General features: G+C 42.7%; 1 protein-coding gene across 6 annotated transcripts in view; it reads left to right on the top strand.

Moving 5' to 3' along the window:
- WIPF1 (WAS/WASL interacting protein family member 1) overlaps positions 1–20,233 on the top strand; it is a 47,880-nt gene that overhangs the window by 17,656 nt on the left and 9,991 nt on the right. For 2 of the 6 annotated variants that reach the window (XM_031599445.2, XM_031599444.2), the window contains exons 2-4: positions 1,861–1,974; positions 17,429–17,517; positions 18,809–18,938. In XM_031599445.2, coding sequence (XP_031455305.2) covers positions 17,467–17,517; positions 18,809–18,938 — 181 coding nt within the window. In that variant the 5' untranslated portion in view covers positions 1,861–1,974; positions 17,429–17,466. Of the gene's footprint in view, positions 1–1,860; positions 1,975–9,321; positions 9,387–11,973; positions 16,054–17,428; positions 17,518–18,808; positions 18,939–20,233 lie in introns of those variants that run through there. The other 4 variants (XM_090144064.1, XM_031599446.2, XM_090144063.1 and 1 more) reach the window with 4 other exon arrangements.

Raw genomic sequence — 20,233 nt, 5'->3', positions numbered from 1 at the left:
ATTTGTAAGGAGTGCCACAGATCTGTCCCAAAGCGGTCTTTCTGCTCTATTAAGATTTCTAATCTTCAGCTTTGTATTACTAAGAATGTAATTTAAAACCAATTTAATAAAATCCCACTGCAGACGTTTTAATTTCAACCTAATCCTGCTTTATAGTGGCTCATCTCATACAGATTAGGAGTTGTTTTAAACTACATACAATGGCTTGTAAATAATCTATTTGACCTTCCACACAGTGGTTCATACTAGGTGTTTGAAATTGAATTTAAAAGTAGACTGGTACGCTTTTCTAAATAAAGAAGCCCTCAGCTTCACACCTTGTACTAAGAGAAGCCCAGCCTGGGCTACAAGAGGGAAAGGGCATGGGAAAGGGGGCTCCTGCTGGGCCCCCTGCACCAGCCTGCGTTAAGAAAATCAGGGCAAGAATGTTTTTTTTTCCCAAACAAATTAAAAAGGAAATCTGCAAAAAGAGGGAATAAGGAGTACAGACTAAACAAAAGGAAGTAAATATGGGTTGGAATGGGAGAGAAGGAAACCAAAAGAAGAAAGCAGTAAAAAATGGAACCAGATGGGGTGCTCAGGAAAATAAAACTGCTCTTTCACTGTAGTTCAGAAGGACGGAGGAATGGGGATGTGTGTGTGTGTGTGTGTGTGTGTGTGTGTGTGTGTGTGCGCACGCACGTGTTCATAACATCTATGGAAGGAACGTTCCTTTTTCTGTATGTTGTTTTTTTAATGATTTATTTTGGTTTCTTTCCGTTGGGCGGTACTAGTATAAAACTTAGTAGTTCTGAGGTAGTTGATTTCATCTAACTGAAGCTTTAAAGTTCCCTTAAATCCACAAATAAATGGAACAAACAGCACTCACGATGCCACTTTAATCACCAGCCAGCTCTGCTCGCCATCAGCTGGCAGACTGCACTGCACTGTTGGCTTCATGTCCATGGCACACGCGGGCCCACAGCACTGCGTTGTCCTTTTCTGCAGAGGGGGAAGTATGAGTTAAGGTGTGCAATGCCAGCTCATGCAAACCCAAACTGTAATGGCAGCTCTTAGTAGGCTCCCGGCGTGGGTTTTATTTCACTACACAGTGTAGGCATGAGTTTCATACCACTGAGGAATTGGAGTCTGGAGACTTTGATCTCTAAATGTAAGTAAATCAATAAAATGCTGAGCAGTTACTGTTCTTATACTTTCCTTTAAACTGACTCGGTTGTTGTTTTGCTGTTTATTATTAAGTACCTTACAGTGTCTTTTGCTACAGCGTAGTTTGCAGTACATTCCACAGACATCTTGCTGGCCATCCCCTTCCCTCCCCCTCACTTGAATGGAAGTTCTGCAAATCATTTCTGTAGTTAGCTGTTAAAACCATCCTGAGGTTGAAGGAGGTTGCTTTTACTTTTATTTAGCTGACTTGTTTCAGCTTTTGCATGCATTTTTTTTCTAGCTTAAACTGTAGAAGTCTCTTCCTTACAATGCTGGTTGACACACCATGGCTATTTTAAGAGGAGCAGTAGATAACTCCAGTCTTCCCACCATATCCATCCACATACATTTTTAGGCCACTATTCTACTATTTGTAGTGGCTTTTGCTCTATTGAAGTCAAAGCAATTATCTCAAATTTGTTTGAAAACAAATTGGGCCTTTTTGTCTCAGGAACTGATCTTGAGAGCACAGTCAGTATATTTTACTTTTATTTTCCTCTTTAGATGGAGTCAGCTTCCTCTTCAGACACTGCCAGCTCTCATGCAGAGTTCATACCTACACAGGGAAATGCCCAGCAGAAATGTACTCAGGCTTCATGGTCCCCACCATTTGCAATTAATAATGTTATGGATGTTTTTTTTTCTTCCTTGCAGGAATGTACAGCCTTGGAAATGTTCCTGTGATCTAATCAGCTTCAGAAGGTGCATTCTGGAGTGAGTTTGTCAGGCCTCGTGTTCTGCCCAAGCATCTCTCCAGCTTCTGAGGAGGTACAGAGCCCTGGGATCTAAGTGGGAAGGAGCAGGGAAGTGTTACTGCATGAGTAGTAGTGTGGGAAACAGGTCTCCAGCATGTGTGTTCTCCAGGCTGTGAAATGCCTATTACAGTCAAAAGGCATAGAACCATCTCATAAGTACTATTAAAGTGTCTGCTTAGAATGTGGTAGTTGCAAAATTTCATTCTTTGCAAAAGTCATTTTTTTTGCATGGTAGAATTAATGGCAATGCCAGTTTACTGATGTGATCCCATGTGGCACACCTTTCCTAATGTCAGATTTAAGTGCCTTAGGTTATTCCAATTTTCCACCAAATCCACAAGCTTTAGTCATCTGGTGTTTTTTATTCATCCAGTGGCACAGGGCTAGCAGTGGAAGGTTTTAAGGTTTCACAGGTGGGACTGCTGCTGGGTGATGCTTTGCTCAGGCACTGTGAATCTGTAGTTGTCCTTTTCTAGAAAAAATAGCATTACATTTGAAATCTGCACAGATGAGATACTGGGAAAAATTTCACTAGCCCCACAGCTAACACAGTGCTATAATAGATGACTGAAGGATATTGCAAAATTTCTATCACTGGAGATTTTTAACAAAAAGAGAAACAAATACCTGCCAGGAGTGGTACTGTGGTTCAGAGGAAGAGGAAGGATATATATGTACCCTCTTCCAGCCTGTATTTCAGTCTACTTGTTGGCTAACTTTATATTTCGCTCGTTATTGATGAAAGCTGGTTAGTTATTTTGAAGACAGTGAAGGTTGAATCATATGCATGATGCAATATATTCCATGCACCACTTTCTACGGAGGGCAGGTGTCATGCTGCTCCTGAGTTTCTTGAGATTTTGCTCTTTCCATCGTAGCAACACTAGCTCAAGTGAGTTTATTGTGTACTGTGAGAGAGTACAGAGTTATCGCTAGCAGCTGATGAGGTCTGCTCCTGGTATGAAAGGGAGATGAAATAAACCTGGAAAGCCAGGCTGTACTGCTTTCTTGAGTGAAAGACAGAGAACAGCTCGTTTTTATCATGGATCTCAAAACTCTGGTACTGATGGTGAACTTCACTTTCATGCTGGCTGTGTAAAACCAGATTGGTCAGTGTTGATCAAAATTTCCTAGTGGCAAATTCTGATGGATCAGAGCTAACCTGAAACAGCACTTGACTGCAGACTTGGCTCACATAACAGGCACCTTGACAGATATAGAAGAAAATGGTGATCCTTGCAAAATCACTTGTTTGAGGATTTTCAGTCATCAGAACTGCAGTTGACGAGAGAATGTAGGCTTTATGAGAGTAATAACATCTTATGACCTGATAAAACCAACACAAAGCTTCCTTCCAGCTGTGGATTTGATCCAGATTCAAAAACTTGCTGAGTTTCTGCATATGAGTTCTGAAAAAGCATTCTTTTTGCTAGAAGCTTATGGCCTTGGATTTGCAGTGATTCTTAACTCTACATTTAATTGCTAATTCTGGTCTTGGAAACGAGATGTTAGGAGTATTGGTTAAGTGTGCCATCTGCTAAACTTGGTCTCAAAAACAGCAAGTGTGCTGCTAACTTAAGCTAGGGTTTAACAACTGGGACAGCCACTCTTGTTAAAAGAAATTAAAGGGGAAATTGTCTGCCAACCACAAATACCTGCTATGTCAGGGCAGCTGCCCTGTGTAGACCAGCCTGAAGCTTTTTCCTCTGATTGGTAGATTGGCATAAATGAAGATGAATTTGAACAGTCACATGGAGTAAGAGGACCTGCCAATTAAGTATGTGCTAAAAAGGAAATGCAGTTATTGAATGGATAGTATGTGGCTGCTCTTGGTTTCGTGGGGGTATTTTTTTACAGGTGTGGTATGCCAAAAATACCTTTACTATCACTGAACTATTACTTCTTAGACAAAAAAAAAAAAAAACTGCATTCTGAATACCATCAGGAGCTTGGCTAAATCTGCTCTCTTGCATGGAGGCAAATTATCTCAAAAATCAGCTGCTCCTTGGGCACCCTGTGTGGGGAGGATATATGCACAGTCAGCTAGATGTGACCCTGATGTTACTGTAGTGCGATGCATTGCCTTGGAGCACCTTGATGTATGAGAACACAACAATGGATGGAGTATAAATAAGTAAAATAAAATGCAGATAGCAGAATGAAATTGCTTTTGTTTAATTGTCAGTGACTCAGTCAGAGACTCTGATTTAATGTGTGGGATCTACCAGCTTTAGAGTGTGGCTTGAGCCATGGCACTGGATGTAGGACAGCCAGGTTGCCACAGCAGCTGGTCTGGTCACGCAGTTTCCTTTTGAGAAGGAGACTGTAGAACATGCTCCCTGTTTGTTTAGGGGAAGATTGGCTCGCGGTTGCTATTAATCCATGGAAGATGTTGGCCTGCCTTCTTTTTTTTTTTTTCTTTCCCCATCAGAACCCACTCCATTAATATTCACTCTTTCCAACTTCTTTTTGCTCACTAGCTGAGTAAGTACTTGCCATCTGCAGCTGTAAGAGGCTGTTTCCAAAGTGAAATAAATTGGAGCAAAGTGTTCTATAATCAGAGATGTGGAGGAAAGCAGGAAGGTGTTTTTTTACTTTGTTGTCCTTGGTTGATTTGGTTTTGACTTGTGCCAGACTTTAAACAAGTCCCCTCTACAGGACATTGGGACCCCTTACTTATTCCCATCTGTGTCCTCCCACTTCCAGTGGCACTAGCTCATATAAAGTCCCTCCCAATACTGGACAGTGATAGATTTGGGCAGTCAGTGGGAGAGCTTTGTGCTGGAAACAGTGTGGTAACTTCACATTTGTCTCTATTACTTTCATTTTCCAAGAACACGTTCTTGAATACTGCAGTATACCAACATAAAAATAGAGGATTTAATCCCTCTCTCAGTAGAACAGGGAACCTAAAGTCATAGACTGAGAAGTCTTTAATATAATGTTAGAATTGCTCTGAGCTTAAAAGAACCACAGCCTGATACAAAACAGAACTTATACTTTGTCATCTATTAGATAATTGCCAAAATAAGTAAAGAAGCTTATGTCATAAATAAAGTCTTCAGAAACTGTATTTAATTTTGGAGCTTTTAGCTGGACAATGAAAATGTTTGAATAAGTATGGACAGTTTAACTATCTGCCCTGGCTGTGGGTGTTTAAATTGGCATGATTCACTGCAGATGTGTCCTGTGAGTACCCAGGTGCATATGTGCAAATTTCATAACCCTGACATCAGTTGAAATGCCAGGGGTAAACACTGAATCCGCTGTTTGAGAGCTGTCGCACCTCATGGGGCTTTATTTCGTGCAGTCAAGTCCTGCTGCAAGAGTAGACCAGGCTCCAAGATGTGTGTAAAAACAGCTTTACAAGGCTGTTTTGAGTTGAATTTTGTTATAGCTGCACTCTAGAAAGTGAATTAAAAGGTAGTTGTGGTTGGTCGGTGTTCCGATCTCCACTTAGCTTATGGTGGTATAAATGCGAAGAATTACTTGTATTGCTTGGATTTTGCTCTTTGCATTTTGGCAGCTTGTTCGTAAAATAACTGAAACATCTCTTTGCTGTGCCTTCCTTTTCCAAGTAACTCTCAATGTCTTTTTTTGCCAAAAGACAGCATTGGAAATATTTATTGGAAATATACAGAAAAATTCATTCTTGTATTACTCGGGATGTTTTCCAGATTTGACCAAATGGAAATTGTTGGTGATAGGAACAGGAGTGCCACACCTATATGAGGCTACAGTCTCTCATGACATATGAAAAGGCATTCTGTGCACTGTGGGTTGGTTTTTATTGCTTCACACAGACCCAAACCAAAACCAAACAGAGATCTGCCCTTCCACCAGTCCTTCCCTGAATAGCAATCTGAAAGAGCAGCCCAGAGCTGCAGGCTTCATGCCTGGTGATCTCCATTAGCACCACTCCTCCCATTCCAGCTCCCTCATGTGGTTTCAGTCCATGACGCTGATCTGGAGCTCACCCCGTGCTGGCCAAACAGTCAGCATGTCTCACGCACTTCTTGCCTTTGCTCCTCCATCCAGGATGGCCCATGCACTGGTGGTGACCTGCGGGGTGGTCACCAAACCCCTAATTCTCTTTGGAGCTGCTCCTCGCAAGAAGCCTACATAGAGCAAGGGATCCTTTGCAGGCATTCTGCATGTATTTCCAATTTGGTAGCAGTCCATTTTGTCCTGTAACCAGTCTGGGAGGCAAGGAAGTGCTGGCCAGCTCAGAGCAAGCCATGTGATGGGATCAGCATTGCAGGGTAAGAGAGCTCTTCATCTTCCCTGTCAGTAGGCTGCTTTATTCTCGGAGCCTGAGCCAGCAGTCCATGTAATTTATCATACATATCAACTTTAGTCTTTTTGGACCCTATCTTTCTCTGGTAAAAGGCTCTGTAGGCTGTGGTGGAACCATAGCAGTTCCTATCAGCTGAGGAGAGCTGATAGATCTTTATAAGAAGTTAGATTTTTAAAATCAACCTTTTCTTGATGTAGCAATGAAAGCAGTGGATTAACACAGTTAATATGGCTATGTTTTAAAATCTGCTGCTTTTTAATAGAGAAAAAAATGGTCTGATGTAGTAGCATTTATACATAATACAAAGAATCAAACAATATAAAGATAATGGCAACCTTAAATCTACTTTATTTAGTGGCTGTCTGGTCTATTCATTTCGTACAGGCCATATAAATGTAGTTTTTGAGTTTTCTTACTGTACAATATTTTAATAGCAGTAATTTATTGCTTCCTTTGTCTGCAGGATAGGATATTCCTCTAGTCGCAGGAGAAGTTTCTTGCTGGCTTCTAACCAGGCAAATAATCAGTGCAGAGCCATACACTTTGAACTTGTTTTTAAATGGGTTAAAATGAGACAGCATTTGCTGGTACTGGCAAGATATTAGATGATCATGTGAATTCACACCTGAAATAGTGTGTTTTCAATAACACTGTTGCTTTTTTGTTTGTTAGTTAAATGTATCCCTTTCAAACAAAAAACAGGGTAGGGTAGGATATTGAGAACTCGTATTAGTATCTTATCCTCAGTTCACCTTGGACTTTGGGGTTTGTTTTGTTTTGTTTTTGTTGGGCAGAGCTTTTAAAGCTCTGTAGATCCCTCTGGAAAGATTATCACCTTTTGGCCACGGTATCTGGGTAGGTTGGGTTGAGCTACGGCTGGCTCTGGCATGCAGAAGAGGTATCTGGGAGGGGCACAGGGGGCTGCTTGCTAAAGCAGACTCTGTTTGTTTCAAATTACTTCTTGCTTCTACTTTTTCCTCGTCTTAGTATTTCCATCCTGATTTTAAAATCCCTTCCACAGATTTGTTTTTATATTGCCGAGAACCTTTTAAAATAATTACTGAAACCATAGCAGCCCATCTGAAAGCTTTCTGAGACTTAACACAAAATACACAGCAAGCCAAACCTCAGAGGGCAAGGCCCTCTTCCAAGCCAGCGAGAACGGATGCTGAGAGCTGCTTTGATGGCTTGTGCAAATGGACACTTTGTCATCCAACTCCCTGCATGTGCACATACCCAGTGTACATTGCACAGCTTCAGAATGCTTCAGGCTTTAAAAGTGATATTTGTTTTTAATAATTGGGTGTTAGTTATTACATACATCATATAAGAAAAAAGTTTCGTAGCTATTCTCAGAGGAAGATCTATAATAAAACACCAATCGTAGTAAATACTTACAACACTTAAGTATTCCAAGAAATGGTATTCTTTTGTATATATTCATTTATACCTTAATAAGCTGAAAAACTGTTTTTTACTTTGCTTTATTCTCAAACTTTCATCAATCCCTTTGGGAATTAGAAAAGAATTGTCTTGTAACAAGAGTCTACCATAAAAAGAAAGCTAAATTTTTCACAGTCATATTATTAAAATAAGCATTTAAATGACAGACCAGATGCAATTTTGCAGCTTTTTGCAGGTCAGGCAAGGTTTGCAAGCATGGGATGCAAGTTAAATGCAGAATGAGTTCTCATTTAGTATCAAGTCAGTCTGTAAGGTTGTTCTGTTTAGTTCTATGCAGGTTGTGGCTGTGGTCCTTCCCACCCCAGCCTTATGCATCCACAAGATGGTGTTGTGGGAGCCAGCACCACCTTGACTGCTGAGTACAACATTCCTCTAATGCATTGTTTACGTGCAAATACGATTCGTGACCTCACAAGTGATCCCAAGCTACAGTGCAAAGCCTTGCATGGCAGAGAAAGTCAGGAGATTTCTTGGGGTGTGCTCTTAATTGTTAAGTCTGGTCATCCCAAACAGTTCAAACACTTTCAGCAAAGTTGTAAGGCACAATAGGTCTCATCTAGTCTTCTCTGAAAACTGGCCTGAGCCTTTCCATTAACTCATGAGACTAAAATCAGACTCTCCATCTCCACCCGTTTTAGAGAAGACTTGAAGTCTCAGTGCTTTGCAGCTTCAAATCATCCAAAATTAACTCTCGGAATGGAAAATACTTTTTTTCTTTTTAATTAAAATCTCTACCAGACCTAGTCGCAAAACTGATTTATGGGACTGGCTACACTGAACAGAGGCTTTTACTGACGGTAATCTGGCTCTGAGGCGGTACTCGTTTCTCTGAGCTGTCTGTGGCTGAGTGGGCTGCCTTACATTACGCAGATCTGGAGCTGTGTTTTGCTTTGTTTTTCCCACACTCTGGACAGATCAGTCTTTGATTGCTCCTCTAAGGGCAGGTATTCAAGTTACCTTCTAATTCATGTCGACACCTGGATTGTAAAAACTCTAATGCAGCCTGGCTTGTGTGGTTGTCTTTCCCTGCTGACTGTCCTGGCCACTTAGTGTTTTGTTTGGGCTTTTGATGTGAAATCTGAACTAATCACACTGTAGTTTTTCAGCATTCTTTTAGGAATATTGCAATATTTACGTAGAGTGGGATTGGAAAACAGTGTTTTAAATTCATTCCATGTGTCTGGCCCTGATGTGCCTCAGATATTTCCCCTTTAGAGGGAGTCGCCACTTTAATATTATTTTATAGATGCTGGCTTTAGTAGACCAGTCACAGTTCACTGCAGGTTTAGTAAGAATTAGCTGATCGTGATAAAGAAAACACTTTATATTAAAAAACCCTATTGGAAAACTAAAACCAATTGAATTCTAGACTTAGGCCTATGGAGGAGTAATAATATAATTTGACAGTGTGAGATCCTTGATCTTTTCCTGTGTGCCTTTGTTATAGTAAAATCCTTTCCATCATTGCTGCCTGTCCTCCTGTTGGTCAGAAGAAGCTGGTGATTGAGGACAGGTCGGTAACAGCCCTGTAGCTACTGTTCCCTGGGCTTGGCAGAGAGTGCAGCAGAGGTCCTGGAGCTCCTGCCACATAACCTACGCCTCCAGACAGGAGCCTTTTAATCCAGCCTTGGGGCTGACAGGTGGAGAAGCCCCTCACCTTGCAGGTACCACTGCAGAGCGGACCTGTGGCACCCTGGTGTGCAACCACAGTCAGCAGAAGTCCTCCAGCAGCATCCCAGAGCTCACTTACCAAATTTGGTTCCTCTCACTTGTTTCCGTGCTGGCTGAATGTTGCAACAGTTCAGACTAACTCCTAATTCCTGATACTTTTTGGCCTATACTACAAAACAGTGGAGAGAAGGGGGAAAAAAAGTCTTCCAGGCTTCTGTCACTTTGATTCCAATGGCAGAACTTCCTTCTTACTTCACAAAGCAAACAAGTTTTTAGATGTGCAGCATCCTAAAAAAACAGAGAAATAGGATTACTAGCTCAACAGCACATCATCAGTAGGGTAAAACTAACCTGTCTCATGGTGATTGTATGTACGTGGGTTTACTCTGTATGTTGTATGTATTTGGGTTGAAAGTCCAAAATCCAAGGAAGCCAGTGTAAAAAAAGATGTTATTTGCCCTATGTTAATAAGATTGGACAGCTGAGCAACACAGTGTGGTGAGGATATGTCTACAAGTTTGATGCTGGCAGAAGTTGTCCTATTCTTCAAGTGGGTAACTTAGTGTAGTGTGCTTTTTTACGAGTTAGAGTTAATTGAAGTTGGAGGCAGTTCTGAAAAGCCTTAACTTCTGAGCCAGACTGTTCATCCTACCAGCAGCTTCTTGTGCCTAAAGCCACTAATGTTTCTGGGAGAAGACTGTGTGGCACAGTGCATGCTGTTGAGCATCCTCTGACACCAAGTGATCATTTCTGTAGTAATGAGGCACTGGAAAAAGCAGCCCCAGCAGAGAGAAGTTCTTAGAAGTTCTTGTGTATTAGGAACAGCATTTCATGAACACATGGTGCACAAGGAGAAATGAATAAGGAAGTAGGATGGAGAAAGACATCAGATCCTTGTTCCCCTCTGTTATGTTGTGCCCAGGTGGACAGTGTATCCCTATAGCCTCTAGAGCACCGAAACAAGCATCCCTTTCTTTAGGACTGTGTGCTGAGGCTTACTTACCTCAACCCTGAGTGAATCCCACATTTGCTGTGTTGGGCAGTGTGCCTAGGGTAATACAGTCTTTTGCATTGTTTCAAACACTTGTGCTGGCCAGAAGCTGTTTTGGATGATAGGCGATTGAATGCTGTAGACAACTGTGCTCTGGACAGCTGAAGTAAGGGCTCAGATACCAGCAGCTTGGTCCTTAAGCATTGCTTTTGCCTAGGACGGAAGTTGTTTGCTGCTGGGCATTTCTTTATCAAGGGTCTGGGGGGAAGGGCTTCTGTTCCATCAGGAGGGAGTGAGCTGCAGGGTCACAGGTGGTGTCCCACAGGCACCAGGGCTGGGATATGTCCCATAACTGGAAATGTCCTGGCTGCATCGGCCCCACCTCCTGCTGGGGGTGGCACCTGGGCATGTGTGCTCCTTGTGGATCAGCAATGAGCTGATGGTAGAAACCATCTCCCAGAGTCCCAGCAGGCAGAAATATTTCTTTAAGTAGTGGTTGAAAGAAGTTCCAGCAGCATGGGCTAGATGGAAGTGACTGCTATTTTGAGAGAGGAATTTTCTGCTATAGTGTATTTGCTCTTAAGTTGTCATCTTTTTTCAAGTCAACATCCAAACACTTTAAATGTTCAAAAGCTTTGCTTTTTTTTTTTTTTTTTCCAAATAGCAACTGTAGCGGTGACCAGGGCAGTCCTCCACAGCACGCCACTGCCAGCAATCTTCCACATATCTTGAAAAATATGTCACTGAGAAGAAAAAAAAACTTCTTGAAATACTTGGATTAAAACAACATTCTGACACCACAGTGGCCTAGTTCTTAGCTGTAATTTTCCATGGATGCAACCCTGCTGGCTCTTTGCAGCACAACTCCGGGGTGACAGAGGAGGCCTGCTGCATATGACTTGCTATGGGCAACAAGCACATGAGGCTGCTCTTGGCATCCCACGGCTCTGCGCTGGCATTTGTCCCTGACAAAATGGACTTTCTGGAGATGGAATCTCCGCAGAATTTCCCTGGGCTTCACACATGTAGAGTCATTTCTCTTGTCAGCTTCTCTTTAGACCGTCCAGTTCTCTGCAAGTGGTTGTGAGGGTGAAATGTTGGTGCCTCTTCTCCTACCTCAGCTTCCTCTGGGCAGGGTGAGAAAACCGACCTTCTCCTACCCTGTGGGCCTGTAACCCCTGCACCAAAAGCGGTGCAGTTTCAGTGAAAACCACCCCTAAAAGAGCAGTTAAAGGGCCCAGAACACTGAGGGGTATTTCATGTGTCATTTGCCTTCTTTATCCCAGTTAAAAGGAGGAAGACCTAGTTCTGCTAGAGCTGAGTGTAGGGTGAGTACCAAGCATCCCAACAGTGTCTCAGTTGCATCTGTATGGGGTCACTTCAAGCACCTGTCAGAAGCTTTGCCAATTTTCTGTGTGTGTGAGTGACAGGCCTGTGAGGCTCTAAATACTTCTCCACCATCTAGGGGAATTCCTCTGTGGTCTGTTCAGGTAGCTTCACACTGCAGTGCTTTTGTTGTCCATGTTGAACCCTTTAGAGGGGTTAAAACCATCTATATATTTATACATCTTTACAGGTTTCTATTTGTATAGAAACCGAGCTCTTGCTTTAATAAAAAGAGAGAAGAACGTGCTGTGTTTTTCAGGTGGCAGTTACTGACAATGTGTTGTGCAGGGTGGGTACCTTTGGCATCCCCTGGAGCTCTCCTGACACCCATCCAAACTCTTGCACTCCTGTTGCACAGGACTGCAGCGTGGGATGTGTGTGCTCCCAGTGTCAGGCCCACCAAGGGCAAGGGGAGCAGCAAGGGATGTGGGCAAATCAAAACAATTCAATAGTTGTGTATTCTGTTAGCCAATAGTTCATGAAAAATATTTTTGTCTGTGTGAAGCTGATTTTTTTTTCCCCCATGGAAAAACAGTTGTTTTTATACCATTTCCCAACTATTTTGTCATGTGGTTAGTTTGCTGTCCTTTCTGTACTGAGAGCTACCTTAGCAAAATGCTTGGTGATCAAGCCTGATTTTCTCAAATTCACATTTTTTTATTTTTTTCTTCCATAAGTGGTAGCAATGCATTTTGAAGGAACCACATCAATACTGTTTTGGATTTTGAACCCTTTTGCACAGAGGGACAATCAGCGTTTAATTGGTGACTGCATATTTTTCCCCCTTGAGTTATATCGTTTCTGTTTTATTTCTGCAGTTGTTTGTTCCTTCCTCTTTTTCTGCTTGGAAATTAATCATGCAGGAAGCGATTAACCACAGCGAGCTGTCTGTCTGCCTGTGACTCAGTGCGTGCGAGGGGTGCCTGGACCGCCTCGAAATGGCTGACTGCAGGCAAGCCCTGCAGCTGCAGCCCAGTTGTTCGCGCTTTGCATCCCACATGAAATGTCCCTCATTGGCACTTGTCAGACTCAGAGGAAATCTCTGAGGTACTAAATTGAATGTGAAATGCCCAGAACTTGTGTTTTGGTGTAGTGCCTCTTTTACATGTGGGTTGCTTGGCAGGGCAAGGGCTCTTTGCCAAATGCATTGTATCTCTCCTGAGCTTTGCGGTTTTTTGTTTTTTGGATGCTGTTAGTTCTTATCAAAATGCGTTGCATATCATAACATGCTTCATCTTTGGTGCCCAGCAGCTGGCATTTTGGTGATAGCTATCTTAATTCTTGCTGCTATCGGGATTTAAGCCTAATATTTACATACAGTGACGATAATGGACACTACTGACTAGAAAATACACAAGAGCATGTGTACCAAGTCTCAAAGTTCTGATGCTCCTTCTAACTTTCTTTTGAAATGAGTTCTTTTTCAATACTCTGTGACACTGGTTGATACAAACAGCTCTGTTGTTAGCAGACTCAGTAAGTAAAATTTATCAGCTACTATTGCACGTATTTTATGGTGTCAGCTGTTAGCAATTGGAGTTAATGTCTGTTCCTTAAAATAGGCTCTTTCCCACTGATTGAGTGCAAATAATGAATCTTGAGTCCATTGCTGACACATAAGACAAAAGCCAAAGCTTCCCTCTAGCTGCAGAGTTGCACTTAGCATCCTGGGACTCCTCTGTGCTTCATGCAAAGCAGTGGTGAACAAAGCAGCGGCAAGACTTGAGTCCAATGCTACACTGTGCACAGATGAGTTTGAGCTTCAAAAGCAGCAGGTGCTAATTGTTGTTGCATTTTGAGTTTCTGATGCTCTTTCTTTTTTTTTCTCAGCAGCAGAAGCAGAGTTGGGGAGGGGCAAAAGTAGGAGTGAGGTGGTGTTGTGTTGAATGTAGATAGAACCATAGAATATCCTAAGTTGGAGGGGGCCTATAAGGATCATTGACGTTTAAACTAAAATTTGTCAGACTGGTGTGTCTTACTGGCTGTGTAATGGATGCATTTATTCTTGAGTATGAGCATGCGGGTTTCTGACTAATGCCTTGTCATCTTTGTTCTGATGGCTCCTAAGGGAAGTATATGCTCTAGGGTATAACAGAAGCCTAGGAATTGTGTTTCCTACTTGGGTACAGGAAAGCTGTCCTTTCAGTAGACTGAGGAACGTTTCTAACAAAGCCCAGTATTTCCATGATTTCCACACTGCACTTCTAAACAAGGAATATCACATGCGCTCAATGTGTGACCTAGTGGAGTCATCTAAAAGGCATATTCCAGGACCATATAATTTATACCTTACATTTAGTTACCGCTTTTCGTTTGATTTGTCCACCAAAAATTACTCTAAATTGTCACATCCATTGTAGCAGATCTTTTCCAAGAAAATATCACTGAAAATATCACAGCTTCAGACCAAGAGCACTGTGTGTAAACAATTTGAAGCCAGCGCTGCCAAAGTTTGACCGGTCTCAGAAACTTGCCTTATGCCTGCAAAATGCCTTTTGCCAGCACTCCTAGCAGATGATCATGGGCTATAGGGTTTGTTCAGCAGCAGCTGGACGGTAAGCTGTCCAGTGTGCAGCTGCATGTCTGGCTTCCACCCATTCTGCTGATAAAGCCCTTCAGTACCAGAAGTGCTGGTAGGCAGCTGGCACTGCAGCCACAGTGAGAGTCATCCTTCTCAATAGGACAGACGTAGAAACTGGATACGCTTTAGGGTAGATCCATAGATACGAGGGCTGCTCTGAAAGTAATGCCTCCTGTTCTATTATGTTTGCCCATGATGTCAGGCAAATGTCGAGGCAGTAGAGGTTGAACCTTCCCACCAGTATCCCATTACATGGTGTTGCCATGTGACAGATGGCAGCGGAAGGGCGGTCTAACAGAATGGTGTCTGACATGGAAGTGCATATGGAACAAAGGTGTGGAACTGAATTCCTCCATGCAGAAAAAATGACACCCACTGACATTCATTGATGCTTGCTGAATGCTTATGATGACCAGCCAGTGGATGTGAGCACAGTGAGACAGTGGATGGTGCATTTCAGCAGTGGTGACTGCAAGGTGAAAGATGAGCCATGTTCTGAATGGCTATGCACATTTTTAGAAGCACAGCATACAGCCTCTTGTTCATTGCTAGCAAAAAAAGCACAGTTAATGGTGTTGACTATGTTGAAAAATAGTATTTTAGAGCACGTTCTCTGCTACATCGAAGAGTGTTATTGTGCTCTTTGTATCGGTTGTAGTTTCCATAGATATGAATAGGAGGCATTACTTTCAGATTGATTGCATGTGTATTTATGTATCTGTATGTATCTATACACATACATATCTCTACAGCTACATATAGAAAGAGATACATACGTCTTTATTAGGTAGATATTGATACATCTCTGGGGGAAGGGATAGGCAAGCAGGAGGCACCAGTGCTTTTCTCCCCCTTACGTCCTTGCAAGCAATGTGTCAGGGAGGGTCTCGGAGTGGTAGAATGCTTCCATGGGCAGTGGCTTCTCCTTAGAGAGCTCAGGCTTTGAGTGCTACCCTGCTCCTCCTCTATTCCCACCAATTTCTTGAGAAACTAATCCAAAACAACCCAGTGAAGGAAAGGAAGGAGAAAAGAACAGCACAAACACGCCGAAAGCAATAATTTAACAGACAGGGAGGTAGGCAAGTTATACATTTGCAAAAATGCTGTTTGTTGCAGAGGACACTGTAGATCAGCTAGCTGGCTTGCTGCATGCAGGTTTGAGCTGCCTTAAGAAATTAATTTAAAAGTCTGATAAAAAACAAACTTCATCCTCCCTTCTCAAGGAGCTTTCCCTTGGCATATGGAGCACCAATAAGATTCAGGGGGCATTTTCTGGACTGCTTCAGTCTCTTACCAGAGCAATGCAGAGAGCAGCTTCTCATTTTGATCAGTTGAAGGAGTTAAAAGTGAAGTAGCTTACTGGCACAGTTACGCTAGAGACAACTGCAGCTGTGAAAAGACTGTGTTAAGAAACAGGATGGTTGTGGTCTGCTGAAAGAAATAATTTTCCTGTTGACTATTTTTTTAAACAGGAAGTCGAACAAAGCAGCATTAGTCTTAGTTCTTTTAATAGAGTTCAGATTTTAAGTACTGAATTTAGGATAATAAGATGAGGGAAGAATAGGGCTCAGCAGAGTTTTACGTGGGGACTGATTGCAGGGAACTCAGAAGTCTGAAATACAAGTGGATTCAGGCAGATCTTGGGAACCTGAAAGCTGTGCCTCCCTGGTGATGCCTCCATAGGAGAGGTAACTCCTGCAGGGTGAGTGGGTGGGAGACTTGTGTCAGTTTGCAGGGTTTGTGACTGTGGTGTTTGCACAGTGCTGCACAGAGTTGGCTTCGCACAGTTTCCTCTTTGTCAGTCTGTCCATCCATCAGCTTCCTCTCTGCTTGTGCTTTCTCAGTAACAGGAAAGAGCAACAGCATCTGCAGCAGGGGAAAATAAAACCTCCCCGCACCAGACATAGTGGTAATGCCTTGAGCCTGCCCCATGCCACTCTGCTCTGAACTCCTTGTCAGCTTGAGTTAGGGGTGATGTGCTCATTTCCTTTCCAAGCCCCTTTCTCCGTGAAAATTTGACATAGGATGCTCTGCACTTCTCCTACACAAGCTCAGGGATGAGCCTGTCATCAGGTCCCTCAAAGCAAAAGTATTTTTAGGGGCAGGCAGCACAGCAAACTACTGAAAAGTCTCAGCACCATCAGGAAAACCCCTGAGCTTCCAGTAGGTACAATTTCTGCTAGTAGTGTGCTAAAATGTCACTAACAGCCTTTGTGATGGAGGAAAAAAAAAAAAGTCCACAGTGTTTTTCAGTTTCAGTGAGTTTTTACATCCTGCGTGTGCCTGTTCTGGAATTACTGGACTTATTTGTGGGGAAAAAAGCAGGAGCCTGGTCTCAGGCAGCAGAGCTGGAGAAGTGGTCTCTGGCTGCCAGGCTTTCCCCTGAACAGCAGCTCGCTTGTTCTTCCTCCTCAGGGAACATGCACAGAGCATGGCTGCATTTGCTGCTTCTGAGAAGGAGGGTGTATTCAGAGGTGGTGGTAGAGTCTGGCTTCTTCAGAGCAAGCTGAAAGAGGAGGTGCTTGAGTCTTTCCTGGAGGTCTGCCTTTGCACCATACCCAGAACAGTGAGGGGGTGTTGTCTTCCAGCAGCTGAAGGATTTCAAAAGGTCAACATCCCTTTTTGAGTATAATCCTGAAGGGATGGTGCCTTGCAGAAACAGAGGTTGATGGTTTACCAAAGAGGTTATTCTGCTATAATTCCACAGGAACAAGATTGTTGGATTAAACAGAGTTCGGTTGTGTATTCTATTGTTGCATGTGACCACATTACATTTTTGTGCATTGCCAGAGCAAAAGAGTATGCAATGGTTGTGTGTGTGTACAGAACTAGGTATGTGTTTCTTAGAGTTTGCATGCTTATGGAGATCATGCAGGGAGCACCTATTTAAGGATGCAGTTTTTATCCATACAATTAAACATGAAGTGCTTTTAACAGGTTGCTTAATCTTAAAAATAAAAATAAAAATAAAAAATAGATAGGCCTGCTAGATGCAGGATTGGTTTGAAGAAAGTACCTCCCAAAAGTGACAGATTTATTAATCTCTGGGTCTTTGCATTTTGTGTTTTGCTGTGCAGATTTCTTAGCAAGATCAGCTGGAGCTCAGCCTTCCACCATGCCTGTGCCTCCCCCTCCTGCACCCCCGCCGCCCCCAACACTGGCCTTGGTAAGTCTTTCAGGAGCTAGATGCAGTGTACATGCTGTCCTATCTTGCTGCTTGTCATGTTGAAAGGGATATACAGATACACTGATGGATGATGGTGTGCTCGTGTCTGTGGTGTTTTCCTGCATTTTGTATATGGTTGATTGATTCCTTCAAGAGGATCCATTGCTTCCATTCCCTTTCAGTGCTCATGTGGATGTCACTAGCCACATTCACTTCCTCTTCCTCCCATACTAGTTGTTTGCCTTGGAGCGTGGATCCTGGGTGGGGAGGCGCAGCTTGTCTAACTGGGAGGAACTGATGTCTTGCACTCTCCTTGCCTTTCCCCAGCCATGCACTCTCACTTTCTCCTTTGTCCCTCTCTAACACATGTGACCTGGCAGTGAACTGATCAGAGCACCTGAGGCAAAAATCAATCTCATTTTTTATTTTTTATAAGGATAGTTCTTAGCCAGCTTGGCTTTCTCAGCCAGTCTGTGGTATGAAGGCATGAGAACCACTGCTGGCACAACATAGTGGGTGAAACTACACTGGACCTGGTTTCAATCAGCCTAAGCTGGAACAGAGCCTGCCCTGGGCTGTGTTTGCTCTTCATCGGGCAGACAAGAAAGAAAAAGCTTCTGGAAATGCTGTTGTAGGGTACTCAAATGTTTTCATACCAAAGGCCTAGCTGGTTACCCAGATTGAGTGCATGACATAGTCTTTCCCTCACCGCCCACCACAAGCAAAATACAGGCTCTGTGCTTGGACCCTCCATGGCAGCTCTCACTAACTTTCATGAAACTTCCTTAACAATGTTTTTTTTCAGGAACCACCATTTCCTGGAAGAAGTAACCATATATAGACGTGTGTAGCCAGAACTCCATCTTTCTTCCAATTTATCTAGAACTTGTGTATTTCCAGTTTCACCACAACTTTCAGAAATGTCCATCTTTTTCTGTAATCTAATTGTGTTAGTAGTCTGCCCAGGCTCAGTCTCCAAAACGGTAATTTTCCACAGATGTGCTTTGGCTTTAAAAAATCAGAGACTCTTGAATTAAAAAAAAAAATAGATGAATTCAAACAAAAGTGTTCTGTTTCCAGTAAACTGTAAGTAGCAGCAGTGCCTGGGGCCTGGAGTCAGTGACAAGGACAGCTACTTATAGCATAATTCACAAAACCAGATATGGCATACTACCACAGTGGGTTGTTATAACAGAAATTAAGGTCTAAGATAACTACCATATTTGAACAGAACTGCGTATCTAAAATTTGAGGTTAACTTTACCTCCTCATTTTTAATTTTATTTTGCAGGCAAATACTGAAAAACCAACTCTAAGCAGGTCAGAACAGGCAGGGCGAAATGCTCTATTATCTGATATCACCAAAGGAAAAAAGCTAAAGAAGACTGTTACTAATGACAGAAGTGCTCCAATTCTAGACAGTAAGTATGATTCTGCATGGCTGAGTTTGTGTACTTAAATGGTTCTATATATCTGAATGCAGTAAATTATTTATCTCTCATCAGATGAACTGCCATGGGAAATGCAGGTAAAACAAAATGCCCAGAGCTGGTATATACAAAAATAAATTCTGTTCTTCGTGGATTAAATGAGCTGAGAAATCAAGTAGTGCTTATGAAATGTGGGCATCAGTTTGCTCGCTTACTCTCATAACGCAATTCATTTTCTTATTTGCTTAAACCAGAACACCATGGAAACCCTACTAGGGGACCTGCTGAGAAGCTACAGTAGCTTAGGCAGAGAAGCTCCCTTCAGTACTGAGGACAGCGGGAAGAAGGAAGTGCACAAAAATAAGGGCAGCCGTGGCATGGCACCATTGGCTTATTAATGGACCCATAGTGCTGGAAGCAGTCAGAGCCACAGCCCCAGCCAGGTGCTGCTGCGCTGCATGTAGCCTGGCTGCTGCCAGAGCGAGTCAGGGGTGTTATCTTTTTGGCTAAGCCTTGTTGCTCAGCCTGCCAGGCAGTGCCCTGGCACAGCATAGCAGCTTAGCTTGCCTGTGAGGGGGGAGGAGATCTCCATCCAGCTGAGCCACTGCTGGCTCTCGCTACACACCGTGGCATGTGCTAAGAGAAAGCTGGAAAAGCCCCCATAGCAAAAATCAGGAGGAGAGAATAGAAACAGGAGGTAGACAAGGAACAAAGGCCTGCTGTGGCTGTGACATAGCATTTATTGCCTAGGGAAAGAAGAGATTTCTACAGACAGATTAACAAATGTGATACAACTCAGTCTGGATGTGGCCATGCAATTTAAAGGCTGGACTGTGATGGAAAGGTGATGAGGAAAGAAGGAAACACCAACAGACATGTGACCAAATAGGAATTTAGAAAAGAAATAGGTACAGTCTATCATCAGCCAGATGCCTAGCTTTAAACACTTGAGTATCATCTCTGAATGCTAAGTTACATGTTCTAGCTATTCTAATGAGCTGGAGAAAAGAAGTTAAGGGGTTTAAAGGAAGGCTAAACAGTGAGATTCAAATGATAGAGTTTATTATCTTGTTTACATGAATTAACAAATCATGAAGAAAGACGAAAACATAGTTAGAAGCATTTCTCCAGAGGTTCACACCCTGTGTGAGTCAGTGCTGAACTGAGCTAACATGCTTAAGAACAGACGGATGATGTGAAACATTCCCCCATGAACACATTCTTCCTCCTTTTTTCTGGGTGGGATTATTAGAAGTGCTTTTCATCTACAGGTTTTAATTACTTTA

Source organism: Phasianus colchicus, chromosome 7, assembly GCF_987193195.1.
Source record: "Phasianus colchicus chromosome 7, bPhaCol1.hap1.1, whole genome shotgun sequence".
Lineage (NCBI taxonomy): Eukaryota > Metazoa > Chordata > Aves > Galliformes > Phasianidae > Phasianus > Phasianus colchicus.
Note: the sequence above shows the minus strand (reverse complement) of the source record. Positions and strands in the feature narration are given on the sequence as shown.